Raw genomic sequence first — 27,675 nt, 5'->3', positions numbered from 1 at the left:
AAAAACCAATGCAATTTGTATTGGAAGGGGAGCGATAATCCCTTGTCCTCCCTCCCCCTCCTTAGCAGGCAAAACCACCATCAATGGGCACATTCAAGAATGCTTCCTAGAACCATTGTTGAATGAAGCCGAGCAAGTCACAGAGAAACAAGGACGTCCATTTAGCACGGGGGAACTCCCGTCTCCCCAGACACATTCCTCTTAATCGGGGTTGAACTCTTTCCCAATCAGCCTTAAATGGGGCTTTTCTGTTTCTCGGACTGTCCGTGGGGAAGTAAGATGAGTAGGAAACTGAAAACGAGTAGGAGAGAAAGTCAATACATACAGAATACGGAAATGGGGAAACTCGCGATAGATAAATCTCTGTTTCAGTCAAGGGTAAGGGCAAAACCCAACATGGTAGCTAAGACACAAATGCCAATCCTCCTTCAATTGAAGGAAAAGAAATGGGCCCAAACCCAGGTTGATTGGTTGATGAATTGGTTGACAAGGTGCCATCCAGTTGAAGTCAACATTTAGTGACCGCATAGATTAAAAAGGTAAAGGTTCCCCTCGCATATATGGTTCCCCGAACTCTAGGGGTCGGTGCTCATCTCCGTTTCAAAGCCGAAGAGCTGGCGCTGTCTGAAGACGTCTCCGTGGTCATGTGGCCAGCATGACTAAACGCTAAAGGCGCACGGAACGCTGTTGCCTTCCCACCAAAGGGGGTTCCTATTTTTCTACTTGCGTTTTTTACGCTTTCGAACTGCTAGGTTGGCAGAAGCTGGGACAAGTCACGGGAGCTCACTCCGTTACACGGCGCTAGGGATTCGAACCGCCGACCTTTCTGATCGACAAGCTCAGCATCTTAGCCACCACGTCCACATAGACACATAGATTAGGAGTCTCCAAACTTGGCAACATTAGGATTTGTAGACTCCCAGAATTCCTCAGCAAGCAGGAATTCTGGGAGTTGAAGTCCACAAGTCTTAAAGTTGCCAAAGTTGGAGAACACCGATAGATTTTCTGCAAGAAGATTTGTTCTCGGCCTGGTCTTTCAGGGTTCATTCACTTCCGCTATGTTTCTGTTGTTAGTTGCGAAGTCGTGTCCGACCCATCGCGACCCCATGGACAATGTTCCTCCAGGCCTTCCTGTCCTCTACCATCCTCTGGAGTCCATTGAAGCTCAGGCCGACTGCTTCGGTGACTCCATCCAGCCTCCTCCTTCTCTGCCATCCTCTTCTTCTTCTTCTGCCCTCCATTGTTCCCAGCATGAGGCTCTTCTCCAGGGAGTCCTTCTTTCTCATCAGGTGGCAAAAGTACTTGAGATAGGTAGGTAGGTAGGTAAGTAGGTAGGTAGGTAGGTAGGTAGATAAGAGAGAGAGAGAGGGGGGAGGGAGGGAGGGAGGGAGGGAGAGAGACATGCTGTAAGTTGTAAGTCGTGTTAGACCCATTGCAACCCCATGGACAACGTTCCTCCAGGCCTTCCTGTCCTCTACCATCCTCTGGAGTCCATTGAAGCTCATGCCGACTGCTTCGGTGGCTCCATCCAGCCACCTCCTTCTCTGTCGTCCCCTTCTTCTTTTGCCCTCCATCTTTCCCAGCATTAGCCTCAGTGAGTCCTTCTGCTATAATAAAGTCTATCCATCTTGCAGCTGGTGGTTTCTTTCCAATTTTCCCAGAATTACATGATTCTTCAAGGAGCTGGATCTCTTTAATCCTGAGCTCCAAATAAGGAGCCACGAACAGCTCCAATTATCCTGAAAAAGGATTTTAGCCTGAAGAGGACAAAACTCCAACTGGAAATAGCTCATTGCTGGTCTGGCCATTACGATGCTACCCTCTGGTGGTTAAACCTCTGCACTGTGTTGAAATGCTCAAACTCAGTGTTTCTCATCCTTGGCAATTTTAAGAGGTGTGGACTTCAACTCCCTGAATTCCCCACAGCCAGGTGCTGTGAGAGTTGAAGTTCACAGTTCTTAAGGTTAAGATACAATGCTCTTAAGATTCAGTCTTCCCAAATTTACACCACTGAGAGTATAAGCACCAAAGACAAATTCCTTGTGTCCAATTACACTTGGCCAATAAGGAATTCTATTCTATTCTATATTTCTATTCTATTCTATGTTTCTATTCTATTCTATATTTCTATTCTATTCCATATTTCTATTCCACTCTACTTCCTATATTCTATTCTATTCTATTCTATTCTATATTTCTATTCTATTCTATATTTCTATTCTATTCTATATTTCTATTCTATTCTATATTTCTATTCTATTCTATATTTCCATTCTATTCTATATTTCTATTCTATTCTATTGCATTTTTCTATTCTATTCTATTCTATTCTATGTTTCTATTCTATTCTATATTTCTATTCTATTCCATATTTCTATTCCACTCTACTTCCTATATTCTATTCTATTCTATATTTCTATTCTATTCTATATTTCTATTCTATTCTATATTTCCATTCTATTCTATATTTCTATTCTATTCTATTGCATTTTTCTATTCTATTCTATTCTATGTTTCTATTCTATTCTATATTTCTATTCTATTCCATATTTCTATTCCACTCTACTTCCTATATTCTATTCTATTCTATTCTATATTTCTATTCTATATTTCTATTCTATTCTATATTTCTATTCTATTCTATTGCATTTTTCTATTCTATTCTATTCTATTCTATTCTATGTTTCTATTCTATTCTATATTTCTATTCTATTCCATATTTCTATTCCACTCTACTTCCTATATTCTATTCTATTCTATTCTATATTTCTATTCTATTCTATATTTCTATTCTATTCTATTGCATTTTTCTATTCTATTCTATGTTTCTATTCTATTCTATATTTCTATTCTATTCCATATTTCTATTCCACTCTACTTCCTATATTCTATTCTATTCTGTTCTGTTCTGTTCTACTCTACTCTACTCTAGCCAAAGTTACTCTATATTCAAATGCCATTTTGTTCAGTAAGGATATAAACTCTACTAGGTATTTAATTTTGGCTGGTTTATGCTCGATTTGGAGGCAATATTGCTTTTACAGTTGCATAATTCATCTTAAATCACCATTAAACAGAAATGCAGGTTATATCTGATATACAATATTACATAAGCTTGTGTGTAGTATACATTTTAGGATATCATGTTTAAATGTTATATATCTTTATATAGAGGAGATAAATATAAAGAAGTATTGGAGGGGAAACACCTCTTTTTTCGCCTTGAGTCACTTTTTCCTAATTTGTTGTTTTTCGGGTGTATTGAACTTCAACTCCCATCATCCCCAGGGAGGGAAGCTCAGCCAATAGAAAAGAAGGGGGGGAGGAAAAGCCTCCACATAACAGCACAAACAAGTCGGCCTTCCAGCCAATGAGAAGTTAGGAAGGGAGAGGCCTCGGGGATTCGCCTTCGGGAACGTAAGCCCAGCCCCCTCGTTCGTCAGTCAGTTGTTTTCCCCCTCTCTCCTTTCCCTGACCAGTTTCAGGGAAAGTGAAGGCGGGGAAGGAAACGAGCCCTTCCTAGCCAATGGGGAGACTCTTTATAGACTGACCTTTATTTCCGCCCAATGCGCGAGCTCCTTTTACAGGCAGGGAATGAGCGGGAGACGGAGGGAAGGGAGAGGAGGGGGGCCCAAGGCGGCGGCCCACTTTCTCCAATCAGAAGGCGCCTCTCATTCTTCCACCGCCAGGTGGGCCAACCGGAGCGCCCGTTGCATGGCGGGGGTTAAGGGAGAGCGGCCATTTTGAGCGGAGCCCGGAACGGAGCCCCGATGGCCGGGCAACGGCGACCCTGCGGCCGGGACTGAGCGCGCCATGGATGTGCGGAGGCTGCGCGTCAGCGAGCTGAAGGAGGAGCTCGGCCGCCGCGGCCTCGACACCCGCGGGCTTAAGGCCGAACTGGCCGGGCGGCTGCATGCGGCGCTAGAAGCCGAGCAGGCCCGAGGAGGCTCGGGCTCCGGCTCGGGCTCGGACGGAGAGCCGCTCTCTGACGGACACTGTAAGCGAGCCCGGAGGGGAGGAGGACGCGGCGGCCCTCGCTGGGGAGCACGGGCCGCGGAGCATGGCCCCTGCGAGGAAGGGGGACCGCGGGCGGGCGGGCCTGTGAGGGAGACATACGGCTGGCGGGCGGGGAGGATGGGTCTCCCGGGCGGAGGAGCATGGTCTGTGGGGAGACACTCCCTCGCTGGGGAGGATGGGTCATGTGAAGCAACCCCTCGCTGGGGAACATGGGGTCTGTGAGGAGGATGGGGAGGATGGGTCTCCACGGGGGAGGTGGGGGAATGCGGCCTCCCGCCCGCTGGGGAACATGGGCTTGTGAGGAGACAATCCTAGGCGAGGACGATGGGTCTCCTGAGGGAGGGGGGAATAGGATGGCCGGAGAGCATGGTCAGTGAGGAGACCGCCATGCTGCGGAGGATGGGTCTCGGGCCGCGGAGCATGGGCTCTGGGAGGCAGGGGGCCGCGGGGGGGCCGTGAGGGGGACGCACGGCTGGCCGGGGAGGATGGGTCTCCAGGGCGGATGTTATGGTCAGGGAGCATGGTCTGTGGGGAGACACTCCCTAGCCGGGAAGCATGGATCGTACGAAGCAACCCCCTCGCTGGGGAGGATGGAGTCGGGAGGCGTCTTTTGCCGGGGAGGATGGGGGTCGGGGGGCGTAAGAGCTGGGGAGGATGGATCTTCACGGGGGAGGTCGGGGAATGTGGCTTCCTGCTCGTTGAGGGGAGATGCTCTGGCCGGGGAGCATGGGCTCTACGAGACAGCCCACCGCTGGGGAATATGGGCTTATGAGGAGACAATCCTAGGTGAGGAGGATGGTTCTCCTGAGGGAGGGGGGAATAGGATGGCCGGGGAGCATGGTCAGTGAGGACACCGTGATGCTGCGGAGGATGGGTCTCCGGGGAGCCCCTGGCTGGAGAGGATGGGTCTCCATAGATCTGGGAAGGATGGGCTCACAGCCAGCAGTCCCTCCTCGGGAGATCCTTATAGCTGTGGAACATGGGTCTCAAGGAGGTTGGGGTTGGGATCATGGGAGGACAGGTTGCCTGCAAAATGCCAGGACCCAGGACCCTGTTGGTGCCATGTCTCTCTCTAGCCAGTCTAACAATCTAAAAGCTGAGCAGAGAGCCTTTTTTTTTTCAGGGTGAGGGGAAAAGTATAGTGTTTGAGTGGCACTTTTCATGTCTGGCATTCATCGGGCTGAAACCTCACTCGCAATTGGCGCTTGACGCTTGGAAGGTTGCGCAAATGTCCAGCAGACGCGACAGCAGTTCAAACTGTGGCTCTCTTAGGTGCTCAGGCATGAAACTGTGCAGCTCACACACTATACTTTTCCGCTCACACTGAAAAAAAATTAGAGGGAACATTGATCATGGGCTGGCAAGTGGTGCAGCACTGGCCCTTTTGGGAAGGATCCGTCTCCTGCCCAGCCTGCCAGAGGGTGGCCCTCCTCCGGTGGGATCTGGTGCGGGTGGCCTTTCTTGGGGCGATCCCGGCCTGGGATACGGACAGCCGACGTTTCTTGGGCTGTCCTGCAAAACCCGAGGATGTTTCTCCCTTAAGAGCCCCCAAAATGTTTCCCCTCCTCCCCAAAAGGCAACTGGGCTTAGTTTTTCTTTATCCAAGAAACTTCTTCAGTTGAACTGAAGAACCCATGAAGCTTCTTGGGAGGAGAAGGGAAACGTCTTCAAGGAAAAACGAAGGCCATTTGCCTTTTGGAAAGGAAAGAAAGAGAAGAAAGGAAAGAGACAGAAGGAAAGAAAAGGAAGGAAGGAAGAAACACCATTGGAAGAACCTAACCTGAAGGACTGAGAATCTCCATAGAGATGTCCCTACTAAGGAAGCTTCCCAGCCCCAGGAGGCCTGTGGGCGATCCAGGCTGCTCGGGACTTTTCTTGGCTCCCAAAGTGCCCTGTTTATTTTTATGGCATCTGGGCATTTGTCTCCCCCCCCTCCCCCAATGCCGCCCTTTGTTGCCAGGCGACGCCTGTGATCCTCTTGCCTTAAGGGAAGCTTCAGCACAGCTGCTTCTTGGGAAAGGACCCACGGGATCTCCAGGCAGCACCTAGCGTGTCCTGTAGGTGTAAAGACTGCAATTGATCACTTACCTATTTTGAACTGTCCTCTGAATCTCTTCCACCTCCCGAAATTGACCATGCACCCCCCATCTTCCGTGTATCATATTACCATGCGTTCTTTCCATGCGTCTTTACTGCTGCTGTCCATGTATCTTATGCCATACGCTAAATAAAATAAATATCTGAACTGGCCGATTGGGTTTGGCTAGTAAAAAGTAAAGGACTAGGGGGTGGCATGATAGCGTTGAGTTCCAATATTTGAGGGACTTATTCTCCAAAGCACCTGAGGGCAGGACAAGAAGCAACGGATGGAAATTAATCACCTGAAAGTTAGAACAATGAATCGTTGGATTGACTTTCCTCCAGAAGTTGAGAGTCCTCCAAAACTGGAGTTGTTTAAGAAGAGATTGGGCAGCTACTTCTCTGGAATGGTGTAGGGCCGTCAACCTTTTTATACCTACCGCCCACTTTTGTATCTCTTAGTAGTAAAAATTTTCTAATCGCCCACCAGTTCCACAGTAATGGTGGTTTGTAAAGTAGGGAAGTAACTTTACTTTATAAAATTTATAAAGCAGAGTTGCAGCAAACCCCTACCGCCCACCATGAAAGCTGGAACGCCCACTAGAGGGCGGTAGGGACCAGGTTGACTACCACTGGTGTAGGGTGTCATGCTTGAGCAGAGGGTTGGACTAGAAGACCTCCAAGGTTCCTTCCAACTGGATTATTTCTTTGGTTAACATAGATATCACAACAAGGCAAAATAATATTCTAGCTAATATCAAACAAGGTAGCTAAGTGTGCTGAATCTAAGAGGGGAGATTTCTCCCTGTGATTTGCTTTGGGCTTAAAATATAGGGGGGTTGGGGTTTAGAGCCAAGGTGGCGCAGTGGTTAAATGCAGCACTGCAGGCTACTGCTAGATCAGCAGGTCAGCGGTTCAAATCTCACCGGCTCAGGGTTGACTCAGCCTTCCATCCTTCCGAGGTGGGTAAAATGAGCCAGATTGTTGGGGGCAATATGCTGACTCTCTGTAAACCGCTTAGAGAGGCCTGAAAGGCCTATGAAGCGGTATATAAGTCTATTGCTATTGCTACACCAAGCACAATTTTTTTGGGCGTGATGCGGAAGACATGCTGCACCCTCTGGTTTCCTGTGTTGTTTAGCTTTGGCATTCAGCCTTGTCGTAATCAAGGAGCAAACCCTCTCCTTAGCAGCACTATTTTCATCCTCCCCTGGGGGTGGGAGTCGTATTCAGAGAAAAACAGCACAGAATAACCTCCTTCCTGGCATTTCAGTTTGCCACACAATACTGTCTAAGCTGGTTTTCAGGATGGGGCGTTCTCACATGAAACCCCGCCGTTTCTCTTCCCCATCTGCATCTTGAATCGCGGTACTCCGGAAAAAAGATTCGGCCGCTTAATTGCACTGAAGGTAGTAACTGTTCCGCAACCATCCAGGTAATGGTGAGTTCCTGGGGTTGCCACTCAACTCCCATTTTTAGCCCAACCACTTGCTGACGGTGAAAGAAGAATTGTTTTTTTTTTCTTTTTCCCCCAAAGTAGCACTAAACAGGAGCGCTAATCTTCTTCTTTTTGATTCCTGTTTTCAAGATGGCATCCGTGACAACCCTCGCCAAGACAACCGGCAAGGATATCAGTCTTTTGAGCATTTCAATATTAAACAGGAGAACGAATTGGGTTACGAGCGTGTGCCTGTAAGCCAAGATCGACCAGGTAAACTGTTGGGAGGGGAGTGGGGGGGGGAAACCTTGATTTTGTTGACGAGGGAGCGTTTCCAGTGGTCGGGTAGGAAGTTTTGAAGTAGCACTACTAGAATTCCTTAGCTGCTTTTTGCATTTAAAAAAAACAACAACCTTTGGTAGTAGGGAACAGAGAGAGGTACTTTTTACTGGACAAATGTACCAAAATGTAGTTCAGATAGTCTTCGATTTACAACGATTCATTTAGTGACTGTTCAAAATTACGATAGCGTGGGGAAAAAAATAACTGTTTTTCACCCTTAACAACCATTGCAACATCTCCATGGTCCTGGGATCAAAATTCAGGCGCTTGGCAACAGACTCCTATGACGGTCGTAAGTCGAGGATTATCTATTTCCAAACGATCTGCATATTGAATGATAAGACTTCCGTACAGTTTCCCCCCCCCCCACTAAGTGGAATCATATTTTTAGCTCATTGCATCGTTTTCACTTTGCTGCATTTTCCATAAAGGGGAATATAATGGATTTTGTTTTTCCGGTTTATTGTGAACCTTTAGCTTCTCCCCTTTTTTTCAAAACCACAGTCGGGCAAGGAATACATCTTGTTTTCTTTCGGCCCCGCCTGGGATCATTGCCCTAATTGAATATTACATTGTTCCCTTTAGAATTCTCCGCCTGAACATCTCTTGTTATCTTGATCGTATCTCCGTCTTATTCTAATAATAGAATCCGCAGATCGTAAGAGTAGAAGCAAGGAAAATTTGGAGGGGGGGGGGAATTAAATAGATACTTTTGGTTCCGACACATCAATCCGATGATAATTTCCTCACCAGTTTTATTGCTTAGCATCCCTTCCCGGGTTCTTAACCGTTGGCTGGCTCTGGGCCAAGCCATTCGGTAGCAGCAGAATTGAAAAGAGAGCTTTTCAAGCTTTCTCTTGTGCTTAGGGCGAGGGGTCGCTGGCTTTTTCAGACTAAGCGGCAGCGGTTGTTCCTTTTTCACGCGGGGGTTTCTTCGCCCGCTGAAATGTTGTGTTCAAAATGCAGACATGAAGACAGAAATAAAGGAAGAGGAGGCCCCTCCCAGCCACAACATGCCGGCGTCTGGTTACAACGCACCCCCCTCTAACTACAGTTCTTCCGTTTCTGGCTACAATACCACGGCTTCCTCTTACAATGCGCCCTCCTCCGGGTTTAACACCTCAGACTCATATCAGCCCTGGCAACAGCAGCAGCAGCAGCCGCCACAGCAAGGCCACAAGAGGACATTTGACGAGTCCAGGGGGCGCGGGTATTACGAATATCGTGAGGATAAAAGGTACGTTTAGACAAGGATTCGGGTGTGTGCGCTTACCTTGTTCATCTAGCTTGATTTATCTTTTCCAAAACGGCCCAGGAAAGCAGCCGAGCCCAGAGGCGTCCTTGAGGGCAGGATTTGTTTTGGAGGCCTTTGTCAAAGGCATTCTATTTTTCAACAGCAATAGCAGTTAGACTTATATACCGCTTCATGGGGCTTTCAGTCCTCTCTAAGCGGTTTACAGAGTCAGCAAATTGCCCCCAACAACAATCCGGGTCCTCATTTTACCCACCTCAGAAGGATGGAAGGCTGAGTCAACCCTGAGCCGGTGAGATTTGAACAGCCGAACTGCAGAACTGCAGTCAGCTGAAGTAGCCTGCAGTGCTGCATTTAACCACTGCGCCACCTCAGCTCATCATCTTCTTCATCTATTTTGCCATCTTGGCAATGGCACTTGATTTCACTAAGTTGTAAAGATTGTAAGCATGATCGGATGAAAGACTGGGCATGACGAGCGGCTGCTCCTTACCTGATCCTTAGCTTTAAGCTTTAAAGTACCATATATATTTGGTTTGAAATGAATCCCGATTTTATAACATCTTTATAAATGCAGATCGTTATGGTGTGTGTGTGTGTAATGAAGCATTTTGCAGGCTAATTGCCCGCGGCCTGGAAGCCCAATCCTGACTGGCTCCAGGTTGGCTCTGCCTTCCATTCCTCACAAGGTTGTTAAAACGAGCCGGATTGTTGGGAGCAAGATGCTGACTCTGTAAACCGCTTAGAGAATGTTGCGAAAGCACTCTGAAGCGGTATATAAGATCTGCTATGTACGTATCTGTCCGCTCGTCCGTCCATCCAGCTATCTGTCTATCTCGCTCCTCTCACCAAATGAAACCTTCATGATGTTCCTGAACTACAACACCCAGCATCCCTCCCTTTTGGGCCCTGTTTCCTCGGGATTCTAGGAGTTGTAGTTCCAGACGATTACCGAAAAAATGCAGATTTCCTATCTCTGAATCACGGGCAACAGGGTTCCACCACAAAACCGCGTTCGACTAAAGCGCGCTCGACGAAACCGCGTACCTGAGGTCATCACAGCACGACGAAAAAAGCACGCTGTGAACGCTAAAGCTAAAATTAACCCCTAAACCTAACCCTTAACCTAACCCTAACCCCAAACCTAACCCTTACCTTAACTTGAATCGGCTTGCTTTCAAAGCGCTTTCTAAAGCGCCCTTTTTTCTCCGTGGTCGCTGTTGTCGCGCTGCTGATGATGTCAGCGACGCGGTTTAATCGGGCGCGCTTTAGTGGACCGCGGTTTTGTCGTGCCACGGGGCAACAGTAATGGAAAAGGCCATTTTTGACTTGGATAGAAGCTCCCAAAGGGTTCCCAGTTTGATCAACACAGCAACGGGAGGGATTTGTTTCCTGGAATCGGGCCCTGTGTTTCCTCTCTCGGCCTTCCTCGCAGGCCCCGTCTCTCTGTTTGCCTCAAAGGGGTTTATGGAAGCTCCATTTCCTGCCTCTCTTCCAGGGGCCGATCTCCTCAGCCGCCCGCAGAAGACGATGAGGATGATTTTGACGACACCCTGGTGGCCATCGATACCTGTGAGTTGCAGAGCTTACGGCATTGTTTTTAACTTCTCTATATATCTCTTTGTATATTTTTTTTACATTTGACTGTAAGCTGCCCGGCGTCCCACTTTGAAGGGAGGAGGGCAGTTCCACAACGTAGGAAATAAATAAAAATTATTTTGCTCCCCTTCCCGAGACCCAGATTTCCCCTCGCCTGATCTTGCTCGTTTGCAGAGTCAACACACAGAGCGGACTTTTCCCCCTTCGGCTCTGTTCCTGTGTCCTTCAATCATCTCGCATCTCTTGAAGTGCAGTCAGATGACAGCAGCTGAGTTAGAGGCTTGCTTGGGTCACGATATTTGAAATTCAGGGAAAGGGCTTGAGGAAAAGTCCTTTAGATTATTGGTTCCCGGCAGGAAAGAAATTTCAGCTCTGGCTCTGCTAGCGGGAAGGCTTAAATCCAGCTTTTTTTTTTGCAGTTGTTTTAGTTTGGGTCATGAGTGGGCAAACCCTCCCTCGGAATAGGTGGAAGTGGAAATGTTTTTATTCTTTCTGGTGCAAACTCATTGGAGAAGGCAACGTTGCTAGGCAGAGTTAGTGGAAGAAGAAGAAGGGGCAAGCAAAGAAAAATGCTGGCTCGAAAGCCTCAAATCTGAGGCAGAGTTGAACATCCAGCAGCTGAAAGAAGCTGTGATTGACAGGGTGGCATAGAGAGAGCCCTTTCCTATAAAGCTGCCAAGAGTCAGATACAACTGAATGGTTAAAAAAACAACCTTTCTACTTGTAAGTGTTTAGGGTTGGTGGGTAAATGGTGAAGTGCCTCAGATTCTGGTGAGTTGTAAGACATTGATTTCTCTCTTAAAAACTACAAACCCCCCGTAAGTGGATTGATTTTAATAGCCCCGAGTCATGACACATCATAATTTCACACTAAGCCAGCCTGTTTTGGCAAGGAAATTATTGAATAGAGGCGTGGTTTGAGGGTTTTTTAAGCTTGCAAAGCAGAAGTGATTTTTTTCCCCCCAGGAAGAGTTCTCCATTCCTATTCTATTTCAGTCCGTGCTGCTTTAATACAGCCATTTACATGCAGCAATTTTGATAGGAGAAATGAGTTGGCTAATTCTTCTTGCATATTATCCTAGCTTAGCATCAGGAGAGTCATTTTCCCCTCAAGGAAAAAGCCTCATCTTAATACCTTGCTGCGATCTGTCGTGGGCTTTAGCCCATGGCTGCTTCTACTATCCATCTCCTTTGGTCTTCATTGACGGCGACGTTTGCTTTCCTCTTCAGATAATTGCGATCTCCATTTCAAAGTGGCCCGCGATCGATACAGTGGATACCCTCTGACCATCGAAGGATTTGCTTACCTCTGGTCAGGCGCACGAGCGACGTACGGGGTGCGGCGTGGAAGGGTGTGCTATGAGATGAAGGTGAGGGAACATGCCTCCTCACTGCGGAGGGGCAGATTATACGAAAAGAAGCATCCTAACATAGCTATGTTACAAACAGGCAGACTTGTGAGCTGAGGAGTATGTTGGCATTTGAGGACAGGATAGAGGGAGGTTATGGGGTAGCTGTGACAGTTGCATGAGTTATTCCTTAATTTTTGGCATTTTCTTGGGGGGACTAAATTAGTGAAACCCCCGAGGGTTGACATCTGCTCTGAGACAATTAAAATTCCCACTTCTTGGAATTCAGCCTGTGTCCAAATGTTTTGCTTGTTCACATGAAACTTGCTTGTAATTCCACACTCCCATGCCACCTGCCTTTATTTACCAGGCCATAAGAATGCAAGTAATACTAGTACTTAAAACTTCACGTATCTATTATTATAACATTTCTCTTCTTAATTTGTTTAACTTTATAATACATCATTTTCATACGTATTGCTTAACCATTGATAAAATAGCTCCCGTATATTATAATACTCAGATTCTTCCTTTCCTTTAATTGCAAGCGTTAATCTCTTCATTTCTGCTCATTGTAACATTTTTTTAAACCACATTTTCATCTGTGAGGATCTCTCTACCCTTCCAATTTTGTGCAAATACAATTCTAGCAGCAGTTTTTACATGAATTCAACCAACAATTGTGACTCAGTTTCTCATAACAACCAACAGGCCTTTTTCTTCTTTATTGCTTCATTTTATTATTTTAATGTTAGCGGTTGTGTTACGGCAGAGCAAAAGTTATCTCTTGCATTCATTGACTGATGATAATGATTATAACCCTTGCTAATGAAAAACGTAGCCCATTTTAAATTTAAAAAAAAGAATACACTTGAGGTTTTGGCTTAACAACCAGCTTTTTAAAAAAAATCTAGAATAACTTGAATTCATACCCTGTCGTATAATTTTGTTTATATCAAATATTTTAGAAATTCTTCATTAAACCTTTAAATATCTGGGAATTAATCAAGAAGGTAATAATAGTTCTTGAATGATTTATTTAATCAGCCCTTGTTCCTGTAATAAATGTTGGCCATCTTGTAATAAACCACGTTTTCTTTTTTGTCTTTAGATCAACGAAGAGATCTCCGTCAAACACCTTCCTCCCACTGAACCAGATCCTCACGTTGTGCGTATTGGCTGGTCACTGGATTCATGTAGCACTCAGTTAGGTGAGTAGCTTTAATTGCTAGATCTCGGAGGGCTCAGGGTACATTTTGTTCATTTATTTCACATTCCACCATTCCTATTTTTATAAACAATTCAAGTTGGCGAATATACTAATTTGCTTCCCCCCCCCCCCCTATTTGCTGCACAGCAACAAACTTGTGAGATCAGTTGGGCTGAGAGAGAACAACTGGCTCATCATATCCCAGACGGCTTTCATGCCTAAACCAGGATTAAAATTCACAATCTCTTGCTGATTGTCCCAGAGTCACCTAGCTGGCTTTCATGCCTAAGGTGGAACTAGAACTCATTGTCTCCTGGCAATTTACCCCAAGTCACCCAGCCAGCTTTCATACTATGCTGGGCTGTCTTTACTTTTAAGTATCTAGTTGAAACAAGAGCTTTTGAACTAGGCAATTTCCCTGCTAAGTAAAACCACACTGGGGATATTAAGAGTGCTCTGCCCCACTAATGCCACCTGGTCTCCCATGGGACGGCTGCTCAGATTAATTATCACCCCTGTTAGGTGAAGAGGCTTTCTCCTATGGCTACGGAGGCACCGCAAAGAAATCCACCAGTTCCAAGTTTGAAAATTACGGTGAGACCTTTTCTGAGAACGACGTCATCACTTGTCTCGTGGTGAGTGCAGCCTGTGCTGTTTCAGAAGCTCTTCCCCCACCCCCACCCCCAATAAGGCACCACGATGGCTCAGCGGTTAAGACACCGGGCTTGTCCGCTGGAAAGCCGGCAGCCCAGGTTCGAGACCCGAGTGCTGCTGTGTGACAGGGTGAGCTCCACCTTCTTGCCCCAGCTCCTGCCCACCCAGCCGCTCGAAAGAACACAAATGCGAGTAGATCAATAGGTACCATTTTGGTGGGAAGGTAACAGTGCTACACGTTTCGCTGCATGCTCTATGCTGCAGCATGATGTCATGCTGGCCACATGACTGCAGAAAGCTCTTCAGTGGCTCAGTGGCCTAGAGCAGGGGTCACCAACTGGTGGTCCGTGAGAAAATTTTTGGGGTCCGCAGAAAAATTATTTGCATTTTTTATATGGCACTAAATCAGGGGTCCTCAAACTACGGCCCCTGGGATGGATACGTGCAGTGAACGCTTGTGTTGCTGCAGAGAGCCTCCCCCTTCAGGGTCTTTCTGTGTGGGTCGGAGGGGGGCAGAAATTCTGACTGCTTTGGCTTCCTGGTGGGGGGCTTTGGGCCAAGGCTGGAGGGAAGTGCCACTGGTGGCAAAGAGCCGGAGGGCCTCGTTCCAGTGGGACTGCATCATGGCCTGGAACTGGCTGACCATCTCAGCCCGCTGAACCTCCAGGTTGCCAGTACCTGGCCTTGCACCTCCACAAGTCTTCCCTCTGCTTGGAAAGCCTATGCTCCTAGTCCTCAGTGAGGTGCTTCTGCTGAGCCTCCTTCTTGCTCAGATCCCATTTGAACTGAGCTGTTTTGCCAACTCTTTCTCGTGGTGGCTGCTTAGCTCCAGCAACTGCTTCCTGTTGGGACCCTAAGGAGCCCGGGCGAGCAGGCGAGGAATGGCTGGGGAGGGATGAGTAGAGGCCAGAGAGGCACCCCTTGACATGAGTGACATCGAGTTGGCCATGCCCACCCTGTCAGATGAGCCACGCCCACCCAGTCAGTCATTAGGCAGATCATATTAGTCGTCCGCGAGATTTAAAATTATGAATTTAGTGGTCCCTGAGATCCAAAAGTTTGGTGACCCCTGGACTAGAGGAGAGGAGCAACACCTCCGAAAGTTGGGGGTACGGCTAGTGGAGTAAAACCCGCGGGATCTCCTTTACCTTCCCTTCTCCAAGTGGGAAAGGGGAAGACTGGAAGCTTCCACGGGCCTCCATTTCCCTGTTTCTCAGTTGATTGACGGTTCCTTCCCTCCTCTCAGGACTTCGAGTGTGGCGACGATGTTGAAATGTCCTTCATGAAGAATGGGAAATGGCTAGGGGTGGCCTATCAAGTACGGAAGGAGAATTTGGGAGGGCAGGCCCTGTTCCCTCATGTCCTGGCGAAGAACTGTGCCATCGAGTTCAACTTCGGCCAAAGGGAAGACACCTTCTTTCCGATTCCACCAGGATTCACCTTCATACAGCATCTCCCCCTGTCCGAGAGAGTTCGGGGCACAATTGGACCAAAGAACAAAAGGGAATGTGAAGTAGGTGGTCGTTCTCCCCGCCCCCAAATGTCAATCCAGGCATGGCAGGTTCTGGAGTTCGGTTGCCAAGGTCCTTTGAGTGGACCAGGACTAGCCCCCCCCCCCCCCCCAAAAAAAAATAGTATTGTATCAACTGGGTTTAAAACCATGCCTTAAACTGCTTAGAGCCGAGGTGGCGCAGTGGTTAGAGTGCAGTATTGCAGGCTATTTTTGCTGCCTGCCTGCAATTTGGCAGTTCGAATCTCACCAGGCTCAAGGTTGACTCAGCCAACCTTCCGAGGTGGGTCAAATGAGGACCCAGATTGTTGTGGGCAAGAGGCCGACTCTGTAAACCGCTTAGAGAGGGTTGTAAAGCACTGCTGTTGCTATTACAAAATAATCAGAGGTTAATGCTCAGACTCCCAATTTGTCATGAGTGAAAAAGGGCCAATCAGAGTCTGACAGATCCAAACATAGCAACTAAGATGGTTATCACTGATTGGATGTTAGACCGATACAACTACGCAGCAAGTCCTCGACTCAGGACCACAATTGAGCCCAAAATTTCTGCTATATGTATCTGCTATAGATGTATGTATGTATGTATGTGTAGTGTCACAACATACCTATTTCCCTGGCTTAGCTGATAAAGGAGGAGAGCCTGTGGCTTAGTGGCTAATATAACTGCCTATATATATAACTATATATATAAATATATATATGCATATGTGTGTGTGTGTGTATATAACTATATATGTATATAACTATAACTATATTTAAAGTCACAACCCCTGGTATGCCCAAATATGGGAGGAAGTTCACTACTTCTATTCTCTGTCCATCGGCTCGTCACAAGAGACCATCCAGACAGAAACCCAATATTTTTACTGTTGCCTTTTGTTACATTTATTTATTTATCAGCACAAATACAACACAACTATAACTATATATATATAACCATGTATATATAACTATATATATAACTATATAACTATATATATATAACTATATAACTATATATATAACTATATAAACTATATAAAAAGGAAGAAACAGCCGAGATCTCACATTGCTCCTGGAAGCACCAAGCCTGAAGAAGCCTGAAGATGACGAATGAGACTTCGTCGAAATGTCGCCAAGACATCTCCAATTTTACGCGGGAGAAAACCTGAATAACTAGAGGCTTACATAACTATATATAACTATATATAACTATATATAACTATATAACTATATATAACTATCTATATATATATAACTATATATAACTATATATAACTATATATATATAACTATATATATATATATATATATATATATATATATATATATATATATATATATATATATAGTTATAGTTATAGTTATAGTTATAGTTATAGTTATAGTTATATAGTTATAGTTATATAGTTATAGTTATATAGTTATAGTTATATATAGTTATATGGTGGTTCTATGCCTCTAAGGCTAGGAGATGCCTGTAATCTCATATTTCTGGGTCTGGAATGGATGGTCCTTGGACAGTCAACAGTGGAAAGCTGCTGTTTTTTGTGACTTGATGTGTAAAGAAGAGATTTGCTTTGAGAAATTGTTTGGGGGGGGGTTGCGTTACTGGTTTGCAGCAGATGTTAAAACCACACCCTCCGTTTCAGATCTTGATGATGGTGGGGTTGCCTGCCGCTGGGAAGACTACGTGGGCCATTAAGCATGCCGCAGCCAATCCAGCCAAGAAGTATAATATTTTGGGAACAAACGCCATTATGGACAAAATGAGGGTAAGCGTTGGAGGCAGAGAACACCAGTTTCTCCCCGTCTGCTTCTTCATTCGTGGTCGCTTCCTTCCATGTCAAACTGAGAACAGCTCACTGTCTCTTTCAAAATGATTTTCCTGGCTGGTCCCTTGCAGGAAATCCTTTTATAGCCGGCGGATTTTCTTATAAAGAGTCCCTGCGGATTTTATTCCGCTAGTCGTTGCTGACTCTAGGGGGCAGTGGTCATCTCCGTTTCAAGGCTTTTGAGCCAACGCTGTCGGAAGACATTTCCGTGGTCATGTGGCCAGCATGATGTCGCGGAGCGTTGTTACCTTCCTGCCAAAGTGATACCTATTTATCTACTCACATTTGCACGCTTTCAAACTGCTGGGTTGGCAGGAGCTGGGGCGAGGGCGGGAGCTCCTTGTGTGGTGCTCGGGTCTGTCACCCTTCCATAATTATCTTTCTAGAACAGAGGTATCAAACTCAAGGGCCGGGGGCTGGATCCGGCCCGTGGTGTCCTTAGATCTGCCCTGGAAATGAGGAAGGACTGGTCCACAGCGAAAACGGAGCCCTCCCGAGCTCCGTTTTCACTGGCAGAGGGTTGCAGGAAGCCGTCTCAGCTGAAAACGGAACTCGGGAGCCTGTTTTTGCTGGCAGAGTGCTTGTACCCCCCGAAACAAGAGACGTCGAGCTGGCCACGCCTACCCTGGCCCCCAAAGTTATTAGGCCTCCTCCGAGTTCCATCTGCTGGTCAATGCCGACTGGCAACCACGCGGAGGAGAGCCTTCTCGGTGGTAGCTCCGATCCTATGGAACGATCTCCCCATGGAGATTCGTACCCTCACCACCCTCCAGACCTTCCGCACAGCCCTCAGAATCTGGCTATCCCGTCAGGCCTGGGGCTAAGATTGTAACCCGCCCGAATGGTATGAATGTTGTGTTTTAATTATGTATTGTCTTATATGTAAAAAGTCTGTTTTCCCCCCTTTCCTTTTGGATTGTGAGCCACCCTGAGTCCCCCCAGGGAAAAGGGCGGCATATAAATAAACTTCCAAATTCCAGATTCCAAAGTAAAACACAACCCTGATGCGGCCCTCAATGAAATCGAGTTTGACACCCCTGCTCTAGAATAATGAAAAATTCCTAGTTCCCCAGATTGTTCCATTTACATCCCTCTGTCTGTTTGTGTGTGTGTGAGAGAGAGATTGTGTATTACAGATTAGATTCCCCCCCCCCCTTTAAATCACCAGGCCTGTTTATACAACAGTGCTCAAAGTCTGGGTCACGACCGGCTTTTCAAGTTGCCCCCCTCCCTAGTGGGTGGATTGCAGTTCCCAGAATTTCTGGTCAGCCCTTAATTAATTGGGACTCCAAGGAGCTGCAGTCCCAAAATATCTGCGAAGTGGCAGGTTGGAGAAGACTGCAGTGTCCTACTTGAGAATCGACGGTGAAATTGCTGCCTTGCAGGGATTCCGATACAAGGAGCTCCCAGGTTCCAGCCTTATAGGAGAAATAACAAGAGTGGGAAGGGACTTTGGAGGTCTTCTAGTCCAGCCTCCTCCCTATACCAGGGGTGTCCAACCTTGGCAACTTTAAGACCTGTGGACTTCAACTCCCAAGATTCCCCAGCCAGCCATGTTTTAAAGTTGCCATGTTGGACATCCTTGCCGTCTATTTCTAGAAAACTCGTGTTATTCTCTGGTGGTCAAAATATTTGAAAGCATCTTTTCCGATTAACACATTTTATTTAAAGGCATCGACTTTCACAAGCTTCAGTAGAGGCCTCTTAATAACAGTTTGCTAATCAGAAATATGTGCTATCAAGCACATTTATCAGCATTTCCTTAATCAATGTTGCTAAACAACAACTTAATCCGCAAAAAAATGTTGAAAAATCATGTCTGATGCCTCAATTTACGACCAGTGACTTACAACTGTAATTCCAGGCTCAATTACAGTTGTAAGTCGAGGACTACCTGCATATTATTCTGATAGTAGCCTCCTTTTGTGAGTCCTCCTGTGGGAATTGCCTTGGGACACACACACCTCTTCAGACGCAAGACCTACTTCAAGCCCGTGACCCGTCAAAACCGCGGTCCACTAAAGCGCGCCCGATTAAAGCGCGTACCTGACGTCATCAGCAGCACGACAAATAAAATTAAAAATAAATTAAATTAAAATTAAATTAAAGCAAGCCGATTCACATAAAGGTAAGGGTTAGGTTTAGGGTTAGGGTTAAGTTAAGGGTTAGGGTTAGGTTTAGCGTTAGGTTAAGGGTTAGCGTTAGGTTTAGGGTTAGGGTTAGGGTTAGGTTTGGGGGGGTTAGGTTTAGATTTACGCGTTAATTTTAAGTTTACCGCTCACAGCGTGCTGTTTTCGTCGCGCTGTGATGACGTCACATACGCACTTTCGTCGAGCGCGCTTTATTCTACCGCGGTTTTGTGGTGGAACCCTTCAAGCCAGCTATAGGGAGCACTCTTGCTATGGCCTTCCACTCCCCCCCCCCCCCAGTTGCCCTCACCGACCTGCCTTTTTCTCAGGTAATGGGACTCCGACGGCAGCGCAATTACGCCGGCCGCTGGGACGTTCTCATCCAGCAAGCGACACAGTGCCTGAACCGCCTAATCCAGATTGCAGCACGGAAAAAGCGGAATTACATCCTGGATCAGGTATGAGGCCCCTCCATTTAATTCACGGGGTCAATTGGGGTGGGTGTCTGTGGCCAGATGTGCCAGCCAGAGTAGGTGGAAGTGTGATCTGTCCCCCTTTTGTTTATTATTTTTTTCATTTTTACTATTATGTATTTATTTATTAAATTTATATAGAGCCACTCAACCCACCCATACCTGGCTGCCATTGTGCAACCTTTAATTCTAGAATCGAAGCCAACCAGCAATCCCGGCTTTTCAAATTATAGATAAGGCCTAACTGAGCCAGCTTTTTTTTCCCGGCTTCCTGAGTCTTGATAAATCTTTCTGAAGGCGAAGGCCTTTCAAACATAATGCATTCTGATCAAGGGTTGTCCAACCTTGGCAACTTTTAAGACCCATGGGCACATGCTACGCCGGGGAATTCTGGGAGTTGAAGTCCACAAGTCTTAAAAGTCGTCAAGTTTGGCTGTCCCCAGCTGAGATCATTGCAGCCTCCCTGCCTCTTCCCTCCCCTCAAAAGGCCTCCAGGGGTGGCCTTTTAAGACAACGAACATCTTTTTAAAACCCTCCTGCTAGTTAACTCTAGTGCCTGGATGGCTCTAATACGCAAACAGTGCATTTAGAGCAGTGTTTCCCAACCTTGGCAACTTGAAGATGTCCGGACTTCAACTCCCAGAATTCCCCAGCCAGCATTCGCTGGCTGGGGAATTCTGGGAGTTGAAGTCCGGACATCTTCAAGTTGCCAAGGTTGGGAAACACTGATTTAGAGGAATGCGTTCTGGATGCCCTGTTCCTTCATTCCCCCCTCCTCCTAAAGCAAAATGCACTTTTCTCTGAGCAAAGCCACCGGCCTGGTCTTCGAGGGGGGGTTTCATTTGAATGGCAAAAAAGGCGCACATTACTGTCATGTCTTGCTGTTTTCTGTCTTTTAAAAAATGAGAGGATCTCTTCAAGGTTGCTTCGCTACCATGATTTTCATCCTTTTCTCCATCCGTAGGGAGGGAGGAATGGGGCAGGGTGGAGGTCCAGGAAGCCAGTGTTTCTCTCTTTGAAGTCCTTGTTCAGTTGTGGGGCGTCGGGAGCCTTCAAGTGCTAAATAACAGGTCTTTTTATTTTATTTATTTTTAAAACAAACCTACTTCTTTATTATCATTGGTAGACAAATGTTTATGGGTCGGCCCAGAGACGAAAAATGCGTCCTTTTGAAGGTTTTCAACGCAAAGCCATCGTCATTTGTCCCACGGACGAGGATTTAAAAGATCGGACAATAAAGCGCACCGATGAAGAGGGGAAGGACGTGCCCGATCACGCGGTCTTAGAAATGAAAGGTAGGGTGTCGGAAAGAGGAAAAACTAAACCTCGCATTCATGGCACATGCCATCATCTTCATTTAACGACCCCATAATCCCTTGCGGGGCGGAATCTGGGCGACTGAATGGAGTTAGCAGAGTGTTTTTTAATGGCCGGATGCCTTTCCCTGACGCCAGTGCGGAGTTTTGTTCAGCAGATATATTCTCAGTGCGAGAACCAAGAGAGGGAAATATCTGCCGCTACCTAGGACCGAACTCACAGCCTCCTGATGGTGAGGCAAGAGCTCCACCTCTAGGCCACCACACAACTCGCACTTAAGTCCCACCCCCTGTGACTCAGCCTGTCCCTATCCCACCCTGTTTCGCGCCGACTGACGAGCATCTCGGTTTCCTTTCCCGGCAGCCAACTTCACCCTGCCGGAATCTGGCGATTTCCTCGACTCGGTGGTTTACATCGAGGTGCAGCGGGACGAGGCGGAGAAGCTGGTGAGGCAGTACAACGACGAAGGCAAGAAAGCTGGCCCGCCTCCCGAAAAGCGGTTCGACAGCTGGGGCGGAGGAGGGGGCGGCGGCGGCGGATTCCGCGGCCGAGGAGGCGGAGGAGGATTTCAGCGCTTTGACAATCGAGGGCCGCCCATGGGCAGTCGGGGCGGCTTCCAGAACCGAGGAGGTGGTGGCGGAGGAGGAGGAGGAGGAGGAGGAGGAGGCAGCGGAGGAGGAGGAGGAGGCTACAGAGGCGGTGGTGGAAGTGGCAGCGGAATTGGAGGTGGTGGCGGCGGAAGTGGAGGTAAGGCTGGCTTTATGGCCTCGGTGAGATGAGAAGGTTGTTTGCCTCAATTCTCTGTTCTTGACTGACAGCTGGTCATTTAGCAACCATTGGACATTCTAGTAGACCAGTGGTTCCCAAACTTGGCAACTTTAAGACTTGTGGACTTCAACTCCCAGAATTCTCCAGCCAGCAACTGGAGAACTAAGAGTTGAAGTCCACAAGTCTTAAAGTTGCCAAGTTTGGGAACCACTGTAGTAGACCTACCTGGGACTCACATATGTGGTGTTTCAAAGTTCTGATGTCTCCCCATCCATATAATGTTTCTATGTAGCTTGACTAGAACTCACTGTCTCCTGTGATTGGCCCAGAGACACCCATGTTTTCATATCTACGGTGGGACTAGAACTCAGGTTCAGGTTTAGTTTATTTGTATGCCGCCCTTCTCCGGGAGGGACTCAGGGCGGCGAACAACTCAGAAGGGGAAAAGGGGACACAAACACAATACACGTAATTAAAATACACAAGAGTCATACAGCCATACAAGTCGAGAGGGGAGGGGAACTCATCAACCCCCAGGCCTGCCATCTCATGATTGGTCCAAAGTCACCCAATTGGCTTTCATGCCCAAGGCGGGACTAAAACTCACCATCATCATCATCTTTTTATATATATATATATATATATATATATATATATATATATATATATATATATATATATATATATATATATATATATATATATATATATATATATATATATATATATATATATATATATATATATATATATATATATATTCTTTTTCTTAAAGAAAAAACAACACATACAAAGCAAAAGCAAGAGAGGAAAAAACAACTTTCCTCCATTTCATCAAGCAAAAACGTGTAACCCAGTTTTTGTGCATCAATTCTTAAGATTAAGAATAACATCACTGGTTTTCCATTAAACATAACTAAATGTTTCAGTGTCATTGAGCATTATGTGTTCAAATTACCGTTAATATTCTTTCATTTGTAACAATCCTTATTTCCTTAAATTCATAATTACCTATCAAATAACAATAAGTTTTAAAGTATTATAATATCACCTATCTCCAAGGAGAAAAGGCGGAGATTAGAACAAAGAATTCCCATTAATTTACAATATACATTCATATTTTCAGTTGACCATAATGTCACCAATCATCCAGAGTTCCAAGAATAGTTTTTGGAGAACTCACCGTCTTCTGATGATTGGACCAAAGTCACCCAATGGGCCTTCAGATCTAAGGCAGGACTAGAACTCACCAGCTCCTGATGATTGGCTCAAAACAACCCAATTGGCTTTCATGCCTAAGGCAGGACTAGAACTCACCGTCGGCCTGTGGCTTTCATTGCAAAGCTGGGGCTACCACTGACGGTGTCCTGCTTTCTAGCCCAGCACCTTAACCATTAGACTAGACCAAACTGGCTCTTCAGTGGAAGCTCATAACTATGGTTTTCCCATTCAGGCTTCAACCGAGGCGGCTACAACCAGAACCGCTGGGGGAGTGGAAACCGAGACAACAATAACAACACCCGAGGCAGCTACAATCAGAACAACCAACAGCAGAGCAGCTACAGCCCGGCACGCGACCAGAATCCTTACAAGAGCAGCAGCATTGCTCCTGCTCCCCCTCCTCCAGCCATGGGCACTGCCACCAACCCCCCACCGGTGTCGTACAATCAAGGAGCACAGGTAGGGTGGGGTGTCCAGGGTTCGACTCCAGATTCTGTTTGGGGAAATGCCGAAACACCTTCAAATGGGGATGGGTGGTAATGGAGGGATGAATCTGGGGAGGATCAGGGCAGCCGGGGAAGCATCCAGTGGTGTGTCTTGGGGGGGGGCTGTAAGGAAAGCTGAGGAATAGCCAGAGAGGGGAGCATCATATTTAACATCTTTGATACCTATCAATAGGACACCTTTAAAGGCCTGGTGCTCCGCTAGCATGTCGATACGTTACAAATCCATTTATATCCCGCCTTGATTATTATTTTTACAAACTACTCAAGGCTGCGAATGTGTCCAAGACACTTTCTTCCTCCTATTTTCCCCACAACGACACCCCTGTGAGGTGTGTTGGGCTGAGACAGAGTAGCTGACCCTAAGTCACTATCTGGCTTTCATGGCTAAGGCGGGACTAGAACTCCCAGTCTCCTGGTGAGTGGCTCAAAGTCACCCAGATGGCTTTTATGCCTAAGGCAGGACTAGAACTCCTAGTCTCCTGGTGCTTGGCTCAAAGTCACCCAGATGGCTCTCGTGCCTAAGGCAGGACTAGAACTCCCAGTCTCCTGGTGTTTGGCCCAAATTCACCCAGGTGGCTCTCATGTCTAAGGCAGGACTAGAACTCTCAGTCCCCTGGTGCTTGGCTCAAAGTCACCCAGATGGCTCTCATGCCTAAAGTGAGACTAGAACTCCCAGTCTCCTGGTGCTTGGCTCAAAGTCACCCAGATGTCTCTCGTGCCTAAGGCAGGACTAGAACTCCCAGTCTCCTGGTGTTCGGCCCAAATTCACCCTGATGGCTCTCATGCCTAAAGTGAGACTAGAACTCCCAGTCTCCTGGTGCTTGGCTCAAAGTCACCCAGATGGCTTTTATGCCTAAGCAAGGACTAGAATTCACCATCCCTCAGTTTCTAGCCTGGTGCCTTAAACCACTACACCCAAACGCAGCTCTTGGAATGTCCCTTTGGGGCAAAAACGGATGTCAGTGAGGAGAGGAGGAAATTGTTCTTGCAAATTGTGCCTACAAGCCAGATGTGCTTCAGCCGGCAGCATTAGGCATTTCGGGGGGGACCCACTAAATGGGATTTAGAGGGGCTGTGCCTCAGCTGAGGATACCAACTGTCCCTCTTGTCGTCCACAGCAAAGCTACAGCCAGCCCTACAGCCCGCCTTCCAGCTACAGCCAGGGGGCCTACACTGCTCCCAGCTACAACTACGGAAGTTACGGCAGTTACAGCCAAAGTTACACCCAGCCTCCTCCTCCTCCTCCTCCGCCAGCCCCAACCCCACCAGCCTACAGTCAGCCCAACTACAGCCAGTACCAACAGGTAAGTGTGGAGAAGCAAAGACTAGCCCGGGGCATTAAGAGGATGCTGTGGGGGCCACCCATGTATTACAGGGCCCTGTGGTCATGTGATCGCCATGTGTGATCTCAGCTGGCTTCCGACGAGCCATGCCAGTAGGGGAAACCCGACTTCATATAACAGCCATGTGATTCAGTTAACAATCGCAGGGATTTGAATTGAATTGGATTGAATGTATTGGTCTTGTATGCCGCTCACTCCCGAAGGACTCCGGGCGGCTTACAATAAACAAAGGAAGGGGATAAATAGACAAATAGACAAACAACAATTTAAAAAACACAACATTCATAGTTCCCGTGGGGCTGACTATTTCAACAGCCCCCCCAGCCTGCCGGAGCAGCCAGGTCTTCGTGGCTTTGCGGAAGGCCGGGAGTGTAGTAAGGGTCCGGATCTCCACGGGGAGCTCGTTCCAATTTGCTTAATAGCCATGCTCTGGAAGGGTCATCAGATCAGCTGTGACTCGCTTAGCCACCACCTTGCTTAACCACTGAAATTCTTAATCCCAATTGTGGCCATAAATCGAGGACTACTTATAGTGGGGTGCAAAAAATGGAGCAGTGCTTCCATCCTCCTCCAGATTGAGAGTTTAATGGAAGCGATATTCAACCTTGGCAACTTTGGTGGACTTCAACTCCCAGAATTCCCCAGCCCAGCCAGTCAACTCCCTAGAATTCTGGTAGTCGAAGTCCACAAGTCTTAAAAGTTGCCAAGGTTGCATCAACTCAGCTATTCATTCTCTTGTTGGTCCTTCGCCTTTGACAAGGAAAACTACTATATGTGTGTACATGCATAATTTCTTTGTGTGTGTGTCTGTGTGTGTGTGTTTATTTATTTAGTTATTTATTTGTGGTTATGTAGTGTATTTTAGAGGTGAAGAGCTGCATGCAACGAAATTTCATTTTAATGTATGCCGATTAGTGTACATTCAAAGTGACAATAAAACTTATTCTAAGTCTTAAGTTTTTGTGAAGAGAGAGGGACCTTGGAGGGGAGGAGACAAACCTGACGTAATCTGAGATGAGCCAGCAGATGGAAATGGAAAGGGTTTTTTTTTTTTTCTCCCCCAGGGCGGGGGTAGAGAATATTACCTGTCCACTGATCAATTGTCTCCTTTTTCCCCACAGTACACCCAACAATGGAATCAATACTATCAAAACCAGGGTCAGTGGCCTCAGTACTACGGCAACTACGACTACGGGAGCTACACGGGCACCTCGCAGGGAGGCTCAAGCACACAGTGATAGCTCGGGAGGGTGTTGTTCCGCCACCCCAGGGAAAAAGGAACAGCACATCCTTCACAGTGACGGGCATTTCTGAATCTTGAGAGAGAGCGCGAGAGAGAGAGAGAGAGAGAGATCCAGAAGAGGGAAGTTGGGCGTTTCCACCCGCTTCCCCTCTCTAAGAGTTCTTGAGGATGGTTGGGTTTTTACTTGTACAGCTAGGCATGTTATGTCCTTTCTACCATCCTTCATGAGGAAAGTTACATGGTTCCTTGTCTCTCCTTGTTGAAGATCATTTAGTTCCCCGCACTTCTTTTTCTTCTTTTTAAGATTTGTTTTATTCCGTAAGAAGCTAGGGTCTTCTTCAGTGTTCATAAAATTGTACTTTTTTAAAAAATCCTTTTAGACCAGGACCCATCCAGGTATCTAAACTTCCTACAGAAGTTGGGCGGGGGGGCAGCATTGGAAGGGGCTCAAGTAGGATTTACCGCTATTCTCTCCAGGGGTGTCTGCAGGGGGTGGTCCAGTTAAGAGAAGAGAGTAGTCACAGTGCGCATTTTTTTTTAAAAAAAGGATATGGGTCATGTGGCTATCCTGTTTGTGGACCGCATCCTGCAGACTCCCTCCCAAATTCTCCCCTTTCCACTCCGCCTCCACCCTATCTGCTGGTGACTATAAATTCCACACCTTTGGGAAACTTCTTGCAGTTTGGTGTCACCTGTCTTTGAGGTGTTTTTTTTATCTGTTTCTTTTCTCTTTTGCAAAGAACCATTAAAACCGTAGGGGAGGAGAAATGGCTATCTTACAGTAATTATGATTTTGTTTTTGTTTTGTTTTCAAAGAAATATTTTTTCCCCTGTAGCTTTTTACTGTGGGTCAGTAGCTGTTAATATTTTCATCAAGATAACAATTCTGTTAGTTCAGTACAGGAGAGGAATTTTTTTTTTTAAAAAAAGGGGGAGAGAATCATCTTAAATGTGTAACTTTTTATACGACGTTTCAGTTTCTGTAACTCTGAACATGCTTTGTGTTGAGTTGAATTGTAACAGCTTTTTGTATTTGGAGAAAAAAAGAATGAATATTGAACTTTAAACTTGCCTGCGTGTTTCTATCTCTACCCGTGCACTGTAGCGTTTAAAAGCTGTTGATGCTTCGCATTTGACTCTTCGCAACCCCATGGTCTTCCCAAATCCACGTTCATTGAATTGCATTGGTGACACTGTAACCCTTTGCCATCCCCTTCTCCTCTTGCCTTCCATCTTGTCCAACATCAGGGTCTGTTCCAGTGAGTCCTCCCTTCTCATCTCGTGGCCAAAGTATTTCAGCTTCAGTATCTGTCCTTCCAAAGAAAGAATGAAAAAGGAGGAGAAGGAGAAGAAGAAGCTTGTCTGGGTGGGGAATTCTGGGAGTTGGAAGTCCACAGGTCTTAAATGT

The 27,675-nt window shown here is 46.6% G+C and overlaps 1 protein-coding gene across 1 annotated transcript; it reads left to right on the top strand.

The window, feature by feature from the left end:
* The first annotated feature begins 3,725 nt into the window (after window positions 1–3,725).
* On the top strand, window positions 3,726–27,334 carry HNRNPUL1 (heterogeneous nuclear ribonucleoprotein U like 1). Its single transcript, XM_087727867.1, has 15 exons — window positions 3,726–3,997; window positions 7,685–7,807; window positions 8,843–9,113; window positions 10,627–10,700; window positions 11,958–12,097; window positions 13,188–13,287; window positions 13,809–13,921; window positions 15,187–15,453; window positions 17,085–17,207; window positions 19,726–19,854; window positions 20,996–21,164; window positions 21,550–21,933; window positions 23,408–23,634; window positions 24,800–24,985; window positions 26,146–27,334. Exons 1-15 carry the CDS (start codon window positions 3,814–3,816, stop codon window positions 26,260–26,262), a joined length of 2,607 nt encoding a protein of 868 aa, XP_087583993.1. The 5' UTR covers window positions 3,726–3,813; the 3' UTR covers window positions 26,263–27,334.
* Window positions 27,335–27,675: the final 341 nt, after the last annotated feature.

This window comes from Thamnophis sirtalis, unplaced genomic scaffold, assembly GCF_051295495.1.
Source record: "Thamnophis sirtalis isolate CommonGarterSnake01/CBP01778 unplaced genomic scaffold, rThaSir2_p1.2 scaffold_13, whole genome shotgun sequence".
Lineage (NCBI taxonomy): Eukaryota > Metazoa > Chordata > Lepidosauria > Squamata > Natricidae > Thamnophis > Thamnophis sirtalis.
Note: the sequence above shows the minus strand (reverse complement) of the source record. Positions and strands in the feature narration are given on the sequence as shown.